The 15,405-nt window shown below is 43.0% G+C and overlaps 1 protein-coding gene across 1 annotated transcript in view; it reads right to left on the bottom strand.

Annotated features, from left to right (window-relative positions):
• LOC115092958 (E3 ubiquitin-protein ligase HERC2-like) overlaps positions 1-15,405 on the bottom strand; it is a 2,733,734-nt gene that overhangs the window by 160,842 nt on the left and 2,557,487 nt on the right. Inside the window, 1 exon segment of the mRNA XM_029604466.1 lies at positions 2,629-2,770. Coding sequence (XP_029460326.1) covers positions 2,629-2,770 — 142 coding nt within the window.

Raw genomic sequence — 15,405 nt, forward strand, 5'->3', positions numbered from 1 at the left:
CTTTTAAAATCTGACCCACAGTGTTATAGAGGTGGAATAGAAGAATTTAAAATAAACAAAATAAATAAATAAATAAATATTTTTCGGTCCACATCTTTTGAAAATTCACCTTTAAGGTTTTTAAATTGATAACTAGATAACTTATGTTAGTTTCTGAATAACCAGCAACAAGACTAAAATTAATCGTTACAATCAGAATTAATTGTATATTATTCAAAATTGCTAATTACTATTTTGAAGATTTTCTTCCTTACTAGGAAGGGGTTATCTATGTAAGAAAAAAAGACCCTGTGGTTGGTGGGAGATGGGGATTGGAAGCTGGGTGGGTGGGAATCACATTAGTGACTAGTTGGCCAGGGACCAGTATTCTCCTTTTCAGATAATGTAAGTGACCTTTGTAAATTCACAATTCTAATACTTACAGTTACTAACTTATACTAACTCAAAAAATTAGCTCAATGGATATTATCCATAAACTTTCACAGTTCTTAACAGTGGCAAACAAATACTAACTTATATTAGCTCAAAGCTTATTTTCTCTAAACTCTTACAATGCCTAACAGTGGCAAATAAATACTAACTTACTCACAAAATTAGCTGAAAGGCCTATTTTTAAACACACACAGGTCTATCCAGTAAAGTGCGGCCGCGTTTACCCCGCTCCTAACCCACGTTCTACTCACTTTCCGGCCGCGTTAGCACTTCCTGCGATCCCCAATCCCCTTTAACCTACTCCTACCGCATCCTAAAATCCCCGGGCAACCCCTTCCGCACGTGGCATGTATATTGCATGTAAACGAGCAAATTAGCTATTCCCTACCATCCAGTAACGCGTGCCCCGACTATCCCTTTTTTACCCTGCTGTTTTGCCGCGCGTTTAACCTGCTAATTTACCGCCTACCCCTACCCCTGCGTTAGAGGCAGGGGTAAGGGTAGGCGGCAAACTTTCCCCAAGCCTCCGCTCTCCTGCCCTGGCCTCGTCCATGGGTGCCGGTCTCCGGGGCAGCCCCAGTCCTCTCCCCTCCTCCCGAAGCAAAAAAAAAAAAAAAGCAAAAAAAAAAATTGCAAGAGAGAGAGGGGAGAGGACGGGCAATCCTACGCTCAGGATTGCCAGCCCTCTCTCCCCTCCTCCCGAAGCAACAAAAGCGAAAAAAAAATTGCAAGAGAGAGAGGGGAGAGGACGGGCAATCCTACGCTCGGGATTGCCAGTCCTCCCTCCCCTCCTCCCGAGGCAGGCGCGAAAAGCAGCCTTGCTCCGGGAGGAGGGGGGAGGGGACTGGCAGTATAAAGCGACTTACTTTTTGCAGCCCCCCATCCGGACATCGGCGAGGACGGGATTGCCAGTCCCCCCCTCCCCTCCTCCCGAAGCAGGGCACGAAAAGCAGCCTTGCTCCGGGAGGAGGGGGGAGGGGACTGGCAGTATAAAGCGATTTACTTTTTGCAGCCCCCCATCTGGACATCGGCGAAGACGACCGCGGCTCCCCTCTCCTGCCTCCAGCTGCTCAGGAAGATGGACGTTACGTCTTGAGTGGCCATCAGCAGAAACGGATCGCGGCTCCCCTCCCCTGCCTCCCGGCGAAGATGGACGCCTGCACGGGGGAAAGCGGCCCCTGTGCATGCAATTGGCCGCTCAAGACGTGACGTCACATGCCGTGACGCCAAACGTCGTGACGTCACGCCTTGAGCGGCCAATTGCACGCACAGGCCGCTTTCCCCCGTGCAGGCGTCCATCTTCGCCGGGAGCAGCGATCCGTTTCTGCTGATGGCCGTATCCTCTGGAGGGCTGCAAAAAAAAGTAAGTCGCTTGGTCGCTTCACACTGCCAGTCCTCTCTCCCCTCCTCCCGGAGCAAGGCTGCTTTTCGCGCCTTGCCTCGGGAGGAGGGGAGAGGGACTGGCCATCCCGAGCGTAGGATTGCCTGTCCTCTCTCCCCTCTCTCTCTTGCAACTTTTTTTTTCGCTTTTGTTGCTTCGGGAGGAGGGGAGAGAGGGCTGACAATCCCGAGCGTTGGAGAACTGTCCACTTCCTGGTACCTGTCATTTCAAATGTCATTTGAAATGACATTTGAAATGACAGATACCAGCATGTCCGTGAAGCGTTAGGCCCGCGCACCCAGGTTACTGTATAGGCGCTGTATAGCGCTCTATACAGTAAAACGGGTTGCGCGGGCCTAACGCTTCACGGATGCTTCTTAGACGCAGCTTGCATTAGCAAGCTATTTACATACAGGATCGAGCGGTAGGTGAGCTGCACTGTGCGTGCGGCAACCGCGGGTGCGCCGGGCACTAACGCAGCTCTTCCTACCGCTCGTTACTGGATTGACCTGACAATTATTAACACTTGCAAATACTAGCCTTAAAAACGAACACATAATAAACATAGCCAGATGAAGGGTTTTTTTTACCTGAGCTACATGTAAACAATCTACTGAGTTATCCATAATCTTCAAGGTTGATTTTGTAAATTCTGAAAAGTGCTCATAAAAAATATCTACTGCTGTATATACTGTATAGAGATTATGAGATATGGGGTAGGACAGTCAACTACAAGATAGTCTGCTTTCAAATGCCATTGATTGACTTATAATACATTATATGAGAAGGGGGATAAATGATATTATAAAATTTACCAACAAACTTGACTTTCCATACACGATGAGGTAGAAGAAGACTGTCTGGACTGAAAGAGCTCATTTTAGCACACATCTGACCAAAAACAGATTTTGTGCCATCAGGCCCTGCTAATCCTCCTTTACTCCTGGAACGTTTTACCTGTGAATGAGAGCACATTAAAAGGTATTAAAAGATATCTATCACAAATCAAACAATTAGGTTAATTATCGTGATATAACCTGCAAGCATATTTAAAGCAATTAGGTAGGTAGTGTGTTATCACACTGAATGTTTAGAAGGTAATTTTGAAAGGAAAATGTAAATGGAATGCACTACTGAAGCAATTTTCAAAAGCCCATTTATCCGCATTAACAGGTACATTGTGTAAGGTGCTTGCGCATGCACATGGATGCGCCAGTTTTATAACATGCAGGCACTGGCACGCACATGTTATAAATTCAGTGGGCTGTGCGTGTATGTGCATGTGGTGTGCGCAAGGGGAGTAAAATTGTACAAATTCATGCGGTGACACATCGCGGGCTTCCCCAGTTCCCTCCTTCAATTAAAGAGCGGACTAGGAGGGAACTTCCCTACCCCCCAACTCTACCCCCCAACTCTACCCCCTAAATTTAATTTTTTACCTTTTTGGGGCAACTTACTTCAGCTCCCGAGCTGAAGTAAGTTGCACATGCTGGCAGCCGTCCAGCGCCCGAGGCTCTGGGACAGCGAACAATGGTGCTGCCCCGGTCCGGGCCCTTCTCCGCCCAAAACACGACCTCCAGCCTGCCCCTTCCAAGAGACCGGAATTTACATGCGCTGGGCATTTAAAATCTGCCCTTAAGTGCACTTAACGTGGGTAAAATCTATTGACAAATGGGTAAATGGGCTTTTGAAAATTGCTACAATAGTACGTTGCATTTACATTTTACTATGAAAATTGCCCTGAATGAAAGTCATATTAATTGAATCTGCCCAAGGGGGAAGTTGTGTGTTTTCATAATCATGAAAATTCCCTATAACAGAATTATAAGAAGCCTCATAAGTCATTTGGATTGAAGCAAATGGACAGCAACATTGATCTCTTTTTACCTTGGCAAAAAGATGTGAAGGTCTGAAAAAAATAATTACAATTTTGGGGAAAGATAAAAAAAACAAATATTTTGAGAGAACTATTTAAAAATAATGAGGTCCATATTCAACTATTGTGCAGCTTGGATAATTAGCCACATAAACTTATCCGGCTAACTTAGCCCATATATTTAGCGGCGCAATCATGTCACTGAATATATTAGGCTATCTTAAAGTTAGCTGGATAAGCTTATTTTCCTAACTTTAGGGCAGATCTATGGGCCAATCAGAGTTAGCTGGAAAATTTATCCTGCTAATTCTGAATATTGGAATTTGATGGATAACTTATCTAGTTAATTATCTCCTCCCAGTTATGTCCCTGGAATGCCCCTAACTTAACCAGATAAATTCTAGCCAGCTAACTTATTATGCAGCTAGAATATAACAGGATAAGTGTCCAAATCTTTATCTAGCCAGATAATTTCTGAGTTACCCAGTTAAATGCTTTTGAATATAGACCTCTGTATTATCACTACTGCTCTCAAATCACCTGTATGATTTCTAAAATTAAAGCCCTTAGGAATGTTAAAAAGTTAAGGGGCAGATTTTAAAAGCCCTACACACGTAAATCCAGCTGGATTTATGCGCGTAGGAGAGTTACGCGCGCCAAGCCTATTTTGCAAAGCCCCGGCATGCGCATATGTCCCGGGGCTTGAAAAAAGGGGTGGGGCAGGGGTGTTCTGGGCGGGGAAGGGGCATGGCCAGAGGCCTCTGTAGGGCCTCTCGGCTGGCGCGTGCAACCTACGCCTGCCCGGAGGCAGGCGCAACTTGAAAAATAAAGGTCAGAGGTTTTTTTTTGGTAGGGCTGGGGGGCGGGTTAGGTAGGGGAAGGGAGGGGAAGGTGGGGGGAGCGGAAGGAAAGTTCCCTCTGAGGCCGCTCCGATTTCAGAGCGGCCTCAGATGGAACAGGGAAAGCCATCGGGGCTCCCCTAGGGCTTGGCACGTGCAAGGTGCACAAGTGTGTACCCCCTTGCGCGCGCCGACCCCGGATTTTATAACATGCGTGCGATTGCGCGCACGTTATAAAATTGGGTGTAGATTTGTGTGTGCCAGGTTGCGCACACAAATCTACGCCACGCGTAGGTACTAAAATCTGGCCCTTAGTATTTTGTTATTATGAATTTGGATATAAACCACACTATTATATATTTTGATTTATAATATACTGCTCTGTTAACTATATTACATAAGAACATAAGATTAGCAAAATTGGGTCAGACCAAAGGTCCATCAAGCCCAGTATCTTGTTTCCAACAGTGGTTAATCCAGGTCACATGTACCTGACAGGATCCAAAAAGGTAAATAGATCCCATGCTTTTTATCCAAGGGATAAGCAGTAGATTTCTACAACTCCACCTTAATAATGGTTTTTGGATTTTTTCTCCAGGAACTTGTCCAAACCTTTTTTAATCACAAGTGCACTAACATCTTTCACCAAATCCTCTGGCAATAAATTCCAGAGCTTAATTATGCGTCGAGTGAAAACATATTTTCCAGTAACTTTATTGTGTGTCCCCTAGTTTTTGTAATTTTTGAAAGAGTAAACAACTGATTCGTGTTTACTCATTCCAAGCCACACATTATTTTATCATGTCTCTTCTCCAAGCTGAAGAGTCCTAACCTCTTTAGCTTTTCTGCATAGGAAAGTTGTTCCATCCCCTTAATAATTTTAGTTGCCCTTCTTGCTATATTTTCTAATTCTGCTATATCTTTTTTAAGATGTGATGACCAGAACTGCGCACAGTACTCAAGAGGAGATTGCACCACGAAGCGATACAGAGGCATGAGATTCTCTGTTTTATTCTCTATTCCTTTCCAAATAATTGCTAGCATTCTATTTGCGTTCTTGGCTGCTGCTCTACAATGAGCAGTTTTCAGCTATTATCAATGACACCTAGATCCTTTTTCTGAATGGAGACTCCTAATGTGGAATCTTGCATTGCTAGCTATAATTTGGGTTACTCTTCCCTAAGTGTATCACTTTGCACTTGTCTACATTGGGATATTAATTTTTATAAAGCCACGCGGGCGCACATGTACGAGAATGTGCCGGCTCACACCAAAGGACACGGCCATTTTATAGTATACGCGCATACATGTGTACATGCTATAAAACTGGCTGAACGCGTGTACATTTGTGCACAATTTTCAATGGACATGCACACCAATCCCGTGTCTACCATGTAAGTCAGGAAATTTTACAAGGGACGTGCACTGCCATAGTTAGTTTTCCCAGTTTGTTCCCAGTTCTCCCAATTTAGGGATAGGACTTGCAAATCCCCATAATTTTGTAGCTACTCTCCCCTCTGTTAGCCCGGCCCTTAAAACCCCCCTGCCTGGCCTTCTTTTTTTATTTTTCTACTTACTAGTCCTCCATTGCAGAAGAACATTTAAGCAGCAGGGGACCCCAGTGTGTATAAGTATCTACATGCACATTTTTGGACCAGGTCCCAACACGTCTATACCACACCAGACCACGCCTACGCTCTGCCCCTGTTAGAAATTTTTAACTTGTGTACACAATGGGAGATACATGCATCCATGGGCGGATTATATAATCCGCTTGGCACACACCGGCCCAACTTGTCTGCATATCTCCCTCTTTTGGCATACAGAGGACTTCTAAAATCTACTTTTAAATGTCATTTTCCATTTGCATGGCCAGTCGTCCAGTTTTGCAAGGACCTCTTGCAATTTCTCACAATTCTCTTGTGATTTAACAACACTGAAGAATTTTATGTCATTGGTAAATCTGATAACATTACTCATTGTTTCCATTTTCAAGTCATTTTTAAATATATAAAAACAGTGGTCCCAGAACAGATTCCTAGCACACTCTACTATTCACCTTTCTCACTGTCTGTTTTCTATCTTTTAATCATTTCCCAATCCACAATAGGACACTGCCCCTTATCCCATGACTTTTTAATTTTTTTAAGAAGCCTCTCATGAAGGATTTTGTCAAATGCTTTGTGGAAATCCAGATATACTATTATCAATTGGCTCACCTTTATCCATATTTATTTATGCCCTCAAAAAATGTAACATATTGCCAAGGCAACACTTCCCATGGTTAAATCCATGTTAGTTTTGTCCTATTAATCTATGCTTATCTATATATTCAATAATTTTGTTCTTTATGACAGCTTCTATCATTTTGCCTGGCACAGATGTCAGACCCATCGGTCTGCAGTTTCCTGGATCACCCCTGGATCCCTTTTTTAAAAATTAGTGTTACATTGACAACCCTCCAGTCTTCAGATACCATTGATGATTTTTATGATAGTTTAAAACTGTTAATAGCAGGTCTGCAATTACATTTTTCAGTTCTTTCAGCAGTCTGGGATCTATACCATCTGGTACTGGTGATTTGCTATTCTTTAGTTTCTCAATTTACCCTATTACATCTTCCACATACACTGAGATTTGTTTCAGTTTCTCAGAATCATCAACTTCTAATATAATTTCTGGCATGGTTATCTCTCTTACATCTTCCTCAGTGAAGACCAAAGCAAAAAATTCATTTAGTCTCTCTGCTATAGTCTTGTCATCCCTAAGTGCCCATTTTACCCTTTGATCATCTAATGGTCCAACTGACTCCCTCACAGGCTTTTCACTTTGAATGTATCTGAAAAATTTTTAAAATGAGTTTTTGCTTCCATGGGAAGTTTCTTTTCAAATTTTCTCTTTGCCTTCCTTATCAGTGCTTTGCCAATGCTTATGCTGTTTCCTGTTTTCTTCATTTGGATCCTTTTTCTATTTCTTAAAATATGTTCTTTTAACTATTATAGTTTCTCTCACCTCACCTTTTAGCTATGCTAGTAGTCATTTAGCCTTCCTTCCTCCTTTTCTAATGAGTGGAATACATCTGGTCTGGGCTTCCAAAATGGTATTTTTAAACAAGGTCCATTCCTGATTTAAACTCTTAACCTTTGCAGCTGCTCCTTTTAGTCTTTTCCTAACCATTTTCCTCATTTCATCATAGTCATCCTTTTGAAAGTTAAATCTACTGCTGTCGCAGTAGATTTCTATAATGTCCTCCCTCTAGTTAAGTCAAATTTGATTGTGCTGTGATCACTGTTACCAAATAGCTCCAACACTGTTATTGATATTATTAAATCCAGTGTTCCACTAAAGACTAGGTCTAAAATAGTTTCTCCGCTTGTTGGTTCTTGTACCAGCTGCTCCATGAAGCAGTCATTTATTTAATCTAGCATGTCCTGATGTAAAATTTACCCAGGGGCCGATTTTAAATATTAGGCACACAGGATACATTTCTGCGAGCTACCCGGCGCACACAAATGTACACCCAATTTCATAACATGTGCGCGCTACCGCAAGGGGGTGCACACATGTGCACCTTGCGCGCCGAGCCTGAGGGGAGCCCCGATGGCTTTCCCCATTCCCTCCAAGGCTGCTCTGAAGTCGGAGCAGTCTTGGAGGGAACTTTTTTTTCGGCCCCCCCCCCCCCACCCCCCATCCCTAACTAAATCCCCCCCACCTTTGTTTCAAAAGTTACGCCTGCCTGAGGCAGGCGTAACTTGCGTGCACCAGCAGCTGGCCGGCGCACGAACCTTTGGCACGGCCGCTGTGCTGTAGGACTCGGGAATGCCCCCTGCCCCACCCCCAGACTGCCACCATGCCCCCAGACCATCCCGGATCGCTGCCACGCCCCCGTCCCCGGACTGCCCATTTTTGAAAGCCCCGGGACATTTGCATGCGCCGCCGAGCCTATGCAAAATAGGCTCGTCGCGCGCAGGGGTAGGTTTTCGGGGGTTACGCGCATATCTTATGCACGTAACCCTTTGAAAATCTACTCCCCAGTCAGTAATGGGGTAATTGAAATCACCGTTTATTACTGTGCTGCTGATTTTGTTAGCTTCCCTAATTTCTTTTAGCATTTCATTGCTTTTTCATTTTGGCCAGGTGGATGTTAAGGCACCCACACTATTTTATTCCCCATTTCATCTGGGGTGATAGTGTCACCTTGGGGTGATAGTGTCTAATGATGTGAAGACAGCGAAACAATGCGACAAGGCGATAGCAAAAGCCAGAAGAATGCTGGGCTGCATAGAGAGAGGAATATCGAGTAAGAAAAGGGAAGTGATTATTCCCTTGTACAGGTCCTTGGTGAGGCCTCACCTGGAGTACTGTGTTCAGTTCTGGAGACCGTATCTACAAAAAGACAAAGACAAGATGGAAGCGGTACAGAGAAGGGCGACCAGGAAGGTGGAGGATCTTCATCGGATGACGTACGAGGAGAGATTGAAGAATCTAAATATGTACACCCTGGAGGAAAGGAGGAGCAGAGGTGATATGATACAGACTTTCAGATACTTGAAAGGTTTTAATGATCCAAAAACAACGACAAACCTTTTCCATAGGAAAAAAATCAGCAGAACCAGGGGTCACGATTTGAGGCTCCAGGGAGGAAGATTCAGAACCAATGTCAGGAAGTATTTCTTCACGGAGAGGGTGGTGGATGCCTGGAATGCCCTTCCGGAGGAAGTGGTGAAGACCAGAACTGTGAAAGACTTCAAAGGGGCGTGGGATAAACACTGTGGATCCATAAAGTCAAGAGGCCGCCAATGAAGAGTGGGTGACTCGCCAGAATGATGGCTACTGCCTGGACACTATACCCTTATTCAATAAACATACACATGCTTACTGTGACTCCAACATCGCTCTAAGCTTCAAACAGCAAGAGGAAATGGAAAAAAGGATTTGCACTCACAAAGAGGGGAGTAGCTGGCTTGTTACGGCGGTTACTACCCCAAACCAAATATGCCTGATACTTCACTTTCAATGCATATACAGCATAGCTCTCTGCTTCAACGACAGGGGAGAAGAATAACTGATACTTCACACATCCAGCAGAGCTCTCTGCTTCAACGGCAAGGGAGAAGAAAAAAAGGGTTCGCACTCACAAAGCGGGGAGTAGCTGGCTTGTTACGGCGGTTACTACCCCAAACCAAATGTGCCTGATACTTCACTTTCCATGCATATCCAGCATGGCTCTCTGCTTCAATGGCATGGGAGAAAGACTGATACATCACGCATTTCCAGCATAGCTCTCTGCTTCAACAGCAGGGAAAAAAAATAACAAAAAAAAAACCTGATGCTTCACGCATATCCTGCATAGCTTCAATGACAGGGGTGAAGAAAAAAAGGATTCGCAATCACAAAGCGAGGAGTAGCTGGCTTGTTACGGCGGTTACTACCCCAAACCAAATGTGCCTGATACTTCACTTTCAATGCATATCCAGCATGGCTCTCTGCTTCAACGGCAGGGGAGAAAAAAAAACCTGATACTTCACGCATATCCAGCATAGCTCCCTGCTTCAACGGCAGGGGAGAAGAAAAAACAACCAACAAGGGCTGTACGACATAGTCTAGGTAAAACAAATAAGCATGGGTGTAGCTTGCTTATTGCGGCGGTTACTACCCCTACTACCCCTAACTAATCAAGCTAGATATTTCACTTGGATGCAGCTCCATCACTGCTCTCTACATTAATGGTGGGGGTGGAAGGGGAATAGAACAAAGAGCTAAGAGAAACAGATAAGTATGAGAGGAAAAATGTGTGAAGCTTGCTGGGCAGACTGGATGGGCCATTCGGTCTTCTTCTGCCGTCATTTCTATGTTTCTATGTTTCATAAAGATTCAACATTGCATTTTGTTTCCTGCAGAACTTTTATCCTGTTTGACTCAATGTCCTCTTAAATATATAGTGCCACTCCTCCTCCAATTTGATCCATCCTATCATTTTGATATAATTTGTGCTCTGGTGTCACAGTGTCCTATTGGTTATCCTCTTTTCAATAGGTCTCTGAGATGCCAATTATATATACCTCTTTATTCAGTGCTATACAGTCTAACTCTCCCATTTTATTTTTTAGGCTTTTAGCATGTGCATTGCATTTTTGTATTAACAACCTGCAAAACAGTTGCCAGGGGTAATTTGGGATTCTTTCTGCTCTTTACTTAAAGGCATCTGGTCTAATATAGCATTTATTATAAATTCTCTACTGGGATGCCCTGTTCTGTTAGTATGATTCAAAGATATATCATTTCGAAGCATGCACTTTTGAGTGACTGTCGGCTTTCTATCCTCATCTAGGATAAAAGCTGCTTTATCTCATTTTTAAAGATTAGTACCAGCAGCCTAGTTTCACTCTAGTAACGGTGAAGCCCATCCTTTTGGAAAAGACCACTCCTTTTCCCAAAATGATGCCCAGTTGCTAACAAACCTATACCCTTCTTGCCTGCACTATCATCACATCCACATACTGAGACTCTTAACCTCTGCCTGCCTCTGGGGTCCTGCATGTGAATGAGCAGCATTTCTGAGAACGCTAGAGGTTCTGAATTTCAATCTTCAAGCCAAAATTTTAAATTTAGCTTCTGAACTTCTCTCTTACACTTTCCTATATCATTGGTCACCACATATACCAAGACAGCCATCTTCTCCCTAGCATGAGTTCTACCACCTTCACACCACGCAGGCAAGTTACCAAGCAATCTTCACATCTACCAGTTACCCAGCTATCTACCTTCTTAATAACTGAATCACCAACTATGACGACTGTCCTAACCCTTCCCTCCTGGGCATGTGCCTCTGGAGACATATCCTCAGTGTGAGAGGATGCTACATCACTTTGAAGGTAGGTCCCAACAACAGTATTGCTTCCTGCCTCCCCAAGGTGATGCTCTCCTTTCAGGTGACTTTTCTCTTCCAAGGCAGGACAGGGGCTGTCATATTGCAGTTGGGACATGGCTACTATGTCTCTGAACGTGTCCTCTATATACCTGTCTCCCTTAGCTCCTCTAGGTCTGCCACTCTAGCCTCCAGAGATCCAACTCATTCTCTGTGGGCTAGGAGCTCTTTGCACTTAGTGCTCGCCAACTAGGAGATACATGTGGATCTCAGTGAAAAGACTGGATAACCTCCCTCTAACTGCTGGATTACTATTTCCATCTTAATTATATTTATTTATTTAAAAAAATTTTCAACTGCAAATTATAAATTTTTTTTTTGTTTTGTTATTGAGTTAAAATTTCTGAGGGAGAAGGGATATAAATTTTATCTAAAGTACTTTAAGTCTATTGATTTATTTTATATTTGTCTGTCAGTGACTCTTAAAACACTACAATTAATTATAACTACAGAGTGACCCATCTTATTGATGCTTGTTTTGAATTAAATTCTTTCTGTATCAAATCTGTAGTCAATTTATAGTAAAGGGTTTTAAGGCACACGTGTTTTGGTCTTCTTCTGCTGCAAGGGCCTTTGGAAGCTGGGGCTGTGGAGACTGAGCCTGGATAGATTGCAGTGATTTCTGGAATCCTCTCCCAGGGATGCTGGGTAAGATATGCAGATGAGCCTTCTGGTCCTCTTCTGCTGCAAGGAGTATGGGGTCTCTGGAAACTGGGGCTGTGGAGTCTGAAACCTGGATAGCATGCAGTGATTTCCGAGGTCCTCTCCTGGGGTTACTAGGTAAAATATGCAGATGAGCCTTCTGTTCCTCTTCTGCTGCAAAGATTGTAGGGCCTCTGAATGCAGGGGTTGTGGAGACAAACCTGGATAGCTCATGGTAATCTCTGGCATCATTTTCCAGGGCTTCTGGGTAGTATGCAGATGAGCCCATTACTTGTTTGTTTGGTTTTTCATTAGAAATGCAAGGTAACAGAGAACCAAGATAACTCATCTCCTGTTTCCTGGTACCTTATTCAAGAAACAAAATGAATCAGAAATGAACTATAAAACATTGCAGCTTTATTTTCCAATTTATGAAAAATCCCCTGTATCCAAGCCAGCTGTGACTGAACATTTCCCAACTGTCCAGGGTAGTCAGTGTATAGAAGTAGGAAATCTAATTATGTTTAAGTCATGAGGCCATATGGAATACATCCTAATATATTAGAGGAGCTCAGAAGGTTCTGGCAAGTCTGCTGAAGGATATATTCAATAGATCTTTGGGGACATGATTGGTTTTGTAATATTAGAGGTGAGTGGATTTGTCCCTCTTCATAAAAGTGGTAACAAAGAAGAGGTTGGAAACTATAGGAGGCTAGTCTTACCTTGATGGTGATAGACATTTGATATTCCATCTTTTATCAGGACTAGTCTCAAGGCAGATTACAATCAATTGCATGAGAAATAAACTACAGTACGGATCGACTTCACAGCAGAGAATATATCTTCAAGTACTGGATAAAAAGTACAGGGAGTTAGGTCAGAGGAACTGGGGTGTTAGCAGGGAAAACCCAGTTGAAAAGCCATGCTTAGCTTTTTTTCCTGAAAGTGAGGAAGCAAAGCTCATATCCTAGAGATAGTGGTATCTTGTTTCAAGTTGTTGGTGCATAGCAGCTGAAGGCTCCTAGGCTGATGCTGAACAGTTTGACAGAGGCCTGAAGAGGAAATGAGAGAAGAACCATTTAGAAGGACTGGAGATTTCTTGTTGGTATCTAGGACGAACGAAGCTGGGAAAAGTATACAGACACTTGCTTATTGAAAATTATCATACTTTAGACTGGAGGCCAGTGTAGATGATGGAATACTGATTTTATGTGCTATTTACTTTGGCTCCTACCCTATTTCTAGTAGTAGTACTTTGAAGAACTAGAGACGCTTCATACTGTATTGTGTGATGACATTAAAAAGAGAGTTGTAGTAATCAATTCAGCTGTTTTTTATTGAGGTTGCTGCACAATTAGTTAATGAATCCGGCACAGGTACATTTAGTTAATGAATCCGGCACAGGTACATAAAGGAAGTCCTTATCACTTAAGTTTCCATGTTAAATTTTTGTCAAACTGAACCCCTAGACTACAAATTGACTCCTTAGGCTGTAACAGAGTCTCTGAGAGGGAAGGTAATGATTGCTGAGTTTGACCCAGAGACATTCCGATTTGGAGGGGTTTAGTTTGAGTTTGTGATCGCTAAGTCATTGGGCTACAGCTGTGAGACAACTGTTGAAGTTTTCAATTGTTGTAGTTTGGTCAGGCGCCATTTTGATGCACAGTTGGATGTCATCAGCAAATAGATGGCATTCAATGATGTTGAAAAACTGGATGAGGGCACAAATGGGATGGATACAAATACTGAAAAGAATCAGGGATAGGACTGAGCCTGAGGCACTCCACATATGAGATCACTTTGTATGGACATTTTATTGATCCATGTGACAGACTGGATTCTGCTGGACTGGAATTATTCAAATCTTTTAAGAGCTATGCCTTCAATGCCAATATCTCTTAAGTGTTGGATCAGACGTCAGTGATAAATGGTATCAAAGACTGCTCAAAGATCAAGATGAGTGTCACCACCATGGTCTCCATATAGGTGGATATTGTTGTGATGGCCAAGAAGACAGCTTATGTATCAAGGCATTTTCTGAAGCCAGTTTAGTGATGTAATCTGTAATATTGGGTCTGAGAGGGGTTAGAATATCATTAGCTGTAGAGAATACATTGGTCTATAGAAGCAGGAGTTCATGGTATACTGAGTAGTTCACTTAATTTTTTTTCCATGTGATGAAGTTTGGGAATCAGAGCATGAAAATTATTCTGGGATTGAGATGGCGGCCTGGACTAATTTGTGGTCTAACCATGAGATGGAGCTGAGGGTCAAGCTTAATGCTTGAGGACTGGAAGATCAGGTCAAAGGAGTGGCCAAGTTTATGGGTGGGCACGTTAATTTGTTAAGTCAAACCAAAGTCATCCATGTCATGTTGGAAGATTGCAGCATGACTTTTGAGGGGAATCTCTGCAAGACAGTTGAAATAGCGTAGTACCAATAGATCATAAATAGTTGTGGCAAAGTCACAGAGGAATTTGGACAGTCTAAGAAATGAATCAGGGTAATTATCTGGTTGGTGATAGATAAGTACAATTTTAGGTCCATTGTTGTCTTAGAATTAAATTACTAGGCACTCCAGTTTGCCTATTTGCTTGGTGGTAACTAGTTCAAGGGTCAATGAGTATATACAGATGATAGCCACTCTTCCCCCTCAGCCCACAGGTCAGGTGGACAGAGCTGAGTGAGGCTGATAGTGTTGCCTTCACCTATCCAAGTAATGCACAGAATGTAGAGCTTAAACTCTTCTATTAGTCTAGGATATGGTGGGGCTTATTGTTTGCAGAGTGAGCATTGAGAAGGCCAAGCTGTAGGACAGGAGAGGTAACTTGCTTAGTTTGGACAGATATATTGTGTTGAAGTGGGATGGAATGAAGATTACATGCAGAAGATCATTTGGGTGGGTGGGTATAGGTTTCTCATACCACAAATCACCTGTATAGATTGAATGGATTTGTTGAAGCAGATTATGGCAATATGCATACAGTTATACTACCTCAGGTATCTGGGCCTCTGGAGAATTGGGTTTTTTTTAATCATCTTTTTCTTTTTCCACATTATTCCTACTAATTAAAGAGAGAGGAAGGGCTATCCATTGTGGTTAAGAATGAAGCAGTAGAGAGGAGGATGGTCATATGAACATTTAGGGCCCGATATTCAAAATGGGGTAGATTTTCAAATAGCGCGATTTGGCGTACTTTTGTTGGTGCATCAGGCGCAAAAGTACGCTGGATTTTAGTAGATACGCACGTAGCCGCGCGTATCCGCTAAAATCCGGGATCGGCGCGCGCAAGGCTATCGATTCCGT

The sequence above is a fragment of the Rhinatrema bivittatum genome, chromosome 5, assembly GCF_901001135.1.
Source record: "Rhinatrema bivittatum chromosome 5, aRhiBiv1.1, whole genome shotgun sequence".
Classification (NCBI taxonomy): domain Eukaryota; kingdom Metazoa; phylum Chordata; class Amphibia; order Gymnophiona; family Rhinatrematidae; genus Rhinatrema; species Rhinatrema bivittatum.